Source organism: Stylophora pistillata, chromosome 1 (genome assembly GCF_964205215.1).
Source record: "Stylophora pistillata chromosome 1, jaStyPist1.2, whole genome shotgun sequence".
Classification (NCBI taxonomy): Eukaryota; Metazoa; Cnidaria; class Anthozoa; order Scleractinia; family Pocilloporidae; genus Stylophora; species Stylophora pistillata.
This window is the reverse complement of record NC_142519.1, coordinates 22,372,921-22,380,304: the sequence shown is the minus strand read 5'-3', so window position 1 is coordinate 22,380,304 and position 7,384 is coordinate 22,372,921. Positions and strand designations below refer to the sequence as shown.

At 36.4% G+C, this 7,384-nt stretch overlaps 2 protein-coding genes across 2 annotated transcripts; one reads left to right on the top strand and one right to left on the bottom strand.

The window, feature by feature from the left end:
* Positions 1-63: 63 nt before the first annotated feature.
* On the top strand, positions 64-3,959 carry LOC111326426 (uncharacterized). Its single transcript, XM_022930427.2, has 8 exons — positions 64-351; positions 504-681; positions 1,016-1,134; positions 1,604-1,673; positions 1,892-2,002; positions 2,473-2,661; positions 2,793-2,903; positions 3,294-3,959. The coding sequence occupies exons 2-8, from the start codon at positions 508-510 to the stop codon at positions 3,474-3,476; spliced, it is 957 nt and encodes a 318-aa protein (XP_022786162.2). The 5' UTR covers positions 64-351; positions 504-507; the 3' UTR covers positions 3,477-3,959.
* Positions 3,960-4,608: 649 nt separating this feature from the next.
* On the bottom strand, positions 4,609-6,534 carry LOC111326427 (dnaJ homolog subfamily B member 6). The gene has a single exon (XM_022930428.2). It carries the CDS (start codon positions 6,222-6,224, stop codon positions 5,481-5,483), a length of 744 nt encoding a protein of 247 aa, XP_022786163.2. The 5' UTR covers positions 6,225-6,534; the 3' UTR covers positions 4,609-5,480.
* Between the last annotated feature and the right edge of the window lie 850 nt (positions 6,535-7,384).

The following is a 7,384-nucleotide window of genomic DNA, read 5'->3' as shown; positions in this document are numbered from 1 at the left end:
GAATGTTGTAATTAATAGACGAGTGTTGGGAGGGTGGGGAGAATTGGGATTGAGAAATTAGCTTTTCTAAAATAGATTTAGACAGAATTCTTTTCTATAAGGAAATATACAGGATTCTGATCTATGTGTTCTGAACTTATGAAAGAAATAGTACTTTTCTTCAATATTTGAGTCTTCTTTTCCACTTTTGCGGTGATGTGCATTATTTCCCACAGGGTGCAGTAGAGATGAGCTAGGGCTAATTGTCCTTCCATGAATAAGGAAATTTATAGAAATATCTCAACAAGAAGAAAGTCATATTTGAGTTTTTTATGCTTCTGCTGTTTCTTCGTCAGCTTTGATCTCTTTTTGGTATGTTTCCAATCACATAAAATTAGTAGATCTCGTTGCGTGACTTTTTCGACACCCACCCTCAAACATAGCGTGACCCTATTTTATCTCTTGGTTTCCAACAGCCCTCCCAAGTTAGATATTCCTTTGAAAACTCAATATTTCTTTCCAAGGAGAATGGAGACCATTTCAGGGATACCTCTGGTCGACTTTGCCGCCATGAGCGTTGAGCACGACACCATATCATCTTATTCAGATGAACAAGTGCAAGAGATTGCGAAGCAGATCCACCAAGCTTTCAGCTCTGTTGGCTTTGTTTACCTAAAAAATCATGGAATCTCGGAAGACACGGTGAGGAAGCACTTCTTAAGGGTTTAATTTTAGCTATAATGTTGTTGTATTGGAAATATTTCAAAGGAAAAGAAAATGATAATGCATTAATCGTGAGAAGGAAATAAAAAACAAGAACTGGACACAGACTGTTCCGGTTTGCAGATCAGATAATTATTGAGAAAGCCAATTCATGTTGATAACTCCTTTTACCTTTAAAACCGAAGAATTGCACTGATATGGATTAATGAAAACAGGTTTCCCTAAATGATCGTTTAAGCGTGGAACCCTCAGGTTTAAACTTAACGGCACACCACAAATTTTAGGTTGTTATTATACTTCTTTCCCCGAATAGGTCGAAGGAACGTTTGGTGTTATGGACAAATTCTTCACACTTAGTAAAAACCTCAAGAAAAAGTACGGAAAGAAGGACGAGTTAGATTCAAATGGATGGGAAGCTTTGGAAAGAGAAATGTAATACAAATGTTTTACAAATTGAAGATCATCAAGTTAACACCTGTTTTGCAGCCAGATGTAGTTCCCAATCCTTAAGGGGGGGAATGGGGTGGGGTAGGAATCTTTTTAAGTGGGGGTTGCTTTTTTTTAAAGAACATTGAGCTAAAAATTTGAATATTTACGTGACGCCAGGTAAGGAAACAATACCCTGAAAAGCAGTCTTAAATAAAAAATGCATGCACTCCCAGACACATTACAAATCTGAGGGACCAGGAAGTCAGCAGCCAGCTATTTTTATTTATGATATGGCCTAAATTTTTATAAGTTAGTTCAAATCCTCTCCATTCCATACACATATCTTTAATTTGTAAGTCATCTATTGTTCCAATTGATTGCAAAATTATTTTAATAATTAGATGAAAGATTCAGTCAGCTCTTATATCTTGTTTATTTGTAATCTATATCTGTCAACTTGACTTCTTACTAGCACTGACCCAACAAAGCCAGGTGACCTAAAGGAATCTTTTGATATCAGCGCTTTTGATGACAAGAAATTTGTAAGTACAGCCTTCTGATATTTGATTCATTAATGGTATAATTTTGACCAAACATGCAGTATCAATAAAATCAGTTTTTCTGAAAATTTACTACTAGTAATTTAAAAGCAATCAGAATTCCAGGTTATTAAAATTTTCTTTGGAAAAGTGAAGTTAACATTTGAGATATAAATCAGATGAAGTTTCAGTTTCAAATTTTTTTTTTTTTTCTGTTAAAGCGCTGGCCAGTAGAGGTACCTGAGCTCCAAACAACAGTTAAGAGCCTTTTTGATCTTCTTAGTCGTCTTGGGGATAGGGTGCTAAGTGCAATGGCTATTGGTCTTGGACTGGTAAGTACATTTACTTTCAAATAAGCTATATAATTGAATATTAGATTTTATCAAAAACATGTTGTGCTTCTGATTTCACCAAAGAAACAAATTAATTAAAAGCGTATGATTTTCTCCCATACTAAGACAAATAACTAGAAGTCAAATGAGAAATAACAGACATCCAGTCATGAGACTGAAAGATGATAGCAAAGCAAAAGGTCATTCTTAATCCTTAACTGTAGAGCCATCTGCGAGGAAAGTCCAAATATTATGTGCACTTCAGTAATTTTGTGACTGGTGCATTCTTTTGATTGATAATTTTTGAGTGACTGGACTGAGGAAGTAACAGTTTCTTCTCCTTCTGTAGAGAGACTGCTGGGCCTCTGGGTTAATGATTCACCCTGACAAAATTGAGAACAAAATGTTAGAAATGTAATGTTATTGTTTCTCTTGAAATATCTCACCAAACTCCATGTAAATAATTGAAGCCTGCAGATGTCTTCAAGAGTTATTACAAAGATGTTGGAACACTCAATGGCACAGCTCTCTTGCGCTTCAATTATTACCCAAGAATAACTGACATCGAACACATCAAGCCTGGTCAAATACGATGTGGAGAACACACTGACTATGGTGGAATAACTCTTCTTTTCCAAGATGATGCAGGAGGACTGGAGGTGAAATATTTGCTTCAGCTCATTCTAAATTTGTTTGGACTAACAGAGAGTACTCTAACTTGTCGCAATGTTAATTTTGATGTTCACATTAGTACTTGTCACTGTTGTTGTATTTCAATTCCAATCAATAGGTTGTCAACAGAGAGAAGAGGTTTGTCCCAGCGACTCCAATTCAGGGTACAATTCTTGTAAACATTGCAGACTTGATGCAAAGGTGGACGGCAGATAAATTTGTGTCAACGGTAATAGACTAGTAAATACAGTGCAGTAATTTAGTCTGTATAGCTTGAACTATTATTTCTTAGGGAAAAAGAATATTCAAGGTGTATATGCATAGGTGTGTTTTGTTAAAGGGAATCAATCTAAAGCTTCTGAAAAGAATCTCTTTATCATGGAACTTCTTCCTTACCCCTAAAGGTGTAATCAGGTGGATTTCATCTTGGTTTCAAAATGTAACTTTTTAAATTAAACATACCATAGGTTAAATTCAATGTGAGTCATAAGCATAAGTGGAGGTTACAATTATTTGGAGTAACATTGAGTTGCATCTGAACCTGGAGAGATGACCTCTTCCAGCAAGGTCAGTCTCCTGATAAAAATATAATTGTTTACAATCCTTTCCAATTTTACAGGTTCACAGAGTCATAATTCCAGAGGAGGAGCTCAAGCGAAGCACCCCTAGACGTTCTGTTGCATTCTTTTATGATCCTGACTGGAATGCTAAGATTACTTGCTTGGATGGTTCAAACAAATACCCAAAAATCAAATGTGGCAAATATGTCTCACAACTCATGAAAGGCAGTTTCAGCTTCTAAGCATTTTGAAGGAAAACTGTGTAATCATAATTGGCAAGTAAAGGGATAACTAGGAAAACAGATGTTTTCAAGTTTGCACTTATATGAAGGAATTAAAAGCCTTGCCACCTTTTAAATTACAAACATACTTGTCAAAAAATATCCAAATCAGAGTACATTACTTTAGTTTCCAGTGAATTCCTTCATACAACTGCATATCATAAACACCAATTTAGCTCAAATCCTAGTTAGCAATGTGAACTTTCCTGTAATCAATTATACAAAACAACAAACGTATCCATTAAGAAATACCATTTCAAAATTTACATTTAAATTTAAACTCCTGAAGAAAAGCAATAGTACATGACTTGTATAAATACCGACAGTTGTATTCAAAACACCAGTTGAAAAAAATATTTTTCAACAAAGAGTGAGTATTTCCAAACACTGCAAATATTTTTACCTTGTATATCCATAACTAATAAATTCAACCTTGAATAGTGATCTTTGCAGTAATGAACATTTTAAAAATAAGGCCTGAAAAATAATCAGGTCTGAACAGGATTTGAATCGATTGACTTCTACCACACCAGTGCAGTGCTCTACAAACTGAGCCAACAGGCAAACTGGGAGCTGGTCATTTTGGGTTCATAATAAACCAGTGAGGTAACAAATGAATGACTGTGAATATATGAAAATCACATATGTGAACAGCAGATTAAGAAATGATTGTAAGGTTATTGAAAACAAACATCTTCTGAAGAGCAAGTATATATATTGTACACTTGATAAACAAACTTATTTTGAAATTGACACCATTATGTGTTCACTCTCTGGGCCAGTAAAAATCAAACTAAAAATCATGTACATGTCCAAGTTTATGGTGCTCTCCTTTTGAGACAAATAAGCTCCATAAGATGTGCCCGACTTTTTCCATTTGAGACAGGGAAAACAATGTGTAACTTCCTTGTCTTCCTCAATCACAAATCACATGGTAATTCATACTCTCACAGGAAAGGAAGCAACAAACACCCTGTAGACATAAGCAAGATAAGAGTTTAGTCTACCTTACTAGAACGATGCTTCTCTTACTTCTGATTACAAACTAAAATTATATCAAATGGAAAAACCCAGCAGGATTGCCTGAAGCAAATTACCAGACCAAATGATATATTTAAACCAGCTTCCACTCACAGATCTCAAAATCAGTTCTCCTCACCACCATACATTTATTTCCTACACAATTTACCCTCTCGCTAATAATTTTCCGTTAGATACTTTTCTTTCTCCTCTTCACTTGTCCGTTTGACAGTGATAAAATTGTGAGAAAAATTATCTCACTTGTTGGTGCTTAGTGACAACAGGTTTAATCACCCGAGTATGTTGTTCCAGAACAATTCCATGCTCCGCTCACTCCAAAGATTTTGGCTGATACTGTTGGATGCTCCCTCTTATCATGGAAGGGCATGGACATTGTCTGGAAATGCTTGGAAAGATAATTATAAAAGAGTGAAATTTACATTGATTGCATAATTTGTATCAAAAAAATTTCAGGATTGGGTGTTAAACCACTAAACTCTCCAGATCTTTCCTTCTTATTCTAATAGACTTCTTTATTAGCTGGTTGTAATAACTTTTCTTGGAACAACTTTATGGTTTCATGTTTTATGACATAATTTGCCTCTTTGACCAGTAAACTAATGCTTCTAAAGGTATCACAAACAATTTTCTCAAGTAAATCACATGTATTCATTCTTCAGCACCACAGCACTGTTCTGTAACTTAGATCGTAGCAACCTTACTAATTACATTTAATTGTACAAACATCTTCAGATCTACTATATTGGCTGAATGAAATTAACTACGGACTCCAGCTCCCCATCTCGATGTAAACACAGTTTCAAACTTTATGGCGGTTTTGCGGTTTCGGTTTTAGTTCTCAAAAGGGATTTACATTGTCCAAGACAAAATTTCCTGTTTCTTGAATCGTCGACGTAATTCCAATGCTTCCATCAACAACACCAATCAAAGTCCGCCGAAAACGTGTTCCATCGTAGCCATCATATGCCTCTCCATGTCCAAAAACTGATCGAACACCGTGTCGAAGTCGTCAAAGCTCGTAAAGGCGAAAGGGTCGTGTGAGTTTGGAACGTTGTTCCGTGCTCGCCTCTGAGAACGACGACTTTGTCTTCGTTGCCGTTGTCTTCGGTTGCTCGGGGGGCTTTGGGAAAAGGAATATTCGTTTCCGTATAAATTCTCGGCAAATCTGTTATCGAAAGCGGCAGAGAATTGACCATCGTTGAAAACATCCGTTTCAAAGAAATCTGTATTCCGTCTCCTGTTTGACCTTCTTGAAGCGTTTCCAGTGTCAGTAAAGTCTTGATAACCGCCAAAAGATTGGAAAACCAAGTTGAAAATATCATGTATAGAAGACGAGCCAAAGAATTCCCTGAATACTTCTTCCGGGCTGCGGAAGTTTTGCGAGGAATTAAACATGTCGAAGACATCTGCAGCAAATTCGCCCCCTCCGTTCGTTGGCTCAGCGGACAGTCCTTCTTTGCCATATCTATCGTATATTTGACGTTTATCTTTGTTAGAGAGAATTTCATATGCCTCGGAAACCTGCTTAAATCTCTCCTCGGCCTGTTCTTTGTTGTTGGGATTTTTGTCCGGATGCCATCGCAACGCCTGCTTTCGATAACCTTTCTTTATGTCTTCTTCTGTGGCCGTTCTCGGGACCCCTAACACTTCATAGTAGTCGTCGGACATTGTGGAAACCAAATACGTGATAAGATTCAAACTACACTACGCTTTAAAGGCACTCGATGTTAAAAAAATGAACGAACGAATACACAGATATCGACTCGGAAGATTTGCGCGTGAAGAACCTCGAAGGGAACTGGCAACGTGATAAACTTGCCACCGTGACGTCACAATATGAAAGTTTCCAGAACCAAAATATTTTCGCTTTCGTGAAAGAATTGGAAATGTAAATATTCTTCTTGAAAATAAGAATTTTTTCCTAAAATGAAATAAAATATAATATGTCAGAGCGTAAACGCAACGAAAATGCGTGGCTTATGACGTATTACATCCGGGATAGTTGTTGTAGTTTTGTAAAGGAAAATAAGAAAATAGATTTTCTGAAACCGTTATTAATTTTGTTAAGCGTTACTTGTGGTAGTACTAGTAGTAGTAGTAGTAGTAGTAGTAGTAGTAGTAGTAGTAGTAGTAGTAGTAGTAGTAGTAGTAGTAGTAGTAGTAGTAGTAGTAGTAGTAGTAGTAGTAGTAGTAGTAGTAGTAGTAGTAGTAGTAGTAGTAGTAGTAGTAGTAGTAGTAGTAGTAGTAGTAGTAGTAGTAGTAGTAGTAGTAGTAGTAGTAGTAGTAGTAGTAGTAGTAGTAGTAGTAGTAGTAGTAGTAGTAGTAGTAGTAGTAGTAGTAGTAGTAGTAGTAGTAGTAGTAGTAGTAGTAGTAGTAGTAGTAGTAGTAGTAGTAGTAGTAGTAGTAGTAGTAGTAGTAGTAGTAGTAGTAGTAGTAGTAGTAGTAGTAGTAGTAGTAGTAGTAGTAGTAGTAGTAGTAGTAGTAGTAGTAGTAGTCTTCATTTAAAGAGGGTAGCACTTAATAGTTAAAAACTAATAAACTTGGGGCCCTCTACTACATATGAATGAAAATTACATATGAATGAAAATGTGGTTCTTGGGGCCTGATTACATGAGCCGGGCTGATTTCTTTTGCTTTCACGCTTTGGCGAACACCAAAACAAAAGAAATCAGCCCGGCTCATGTAATCAGGCCCTTGGGGCACGGAACATGACCATTATTGACGAAACCATGTAAGTCTCCTTGTCCACAGCATCGACAACCCATGGCTTAAGGTCAGTCATGGACAAGCTTTTTAATTCAAACCTTCCTAATATTAGCCGTCTGTTT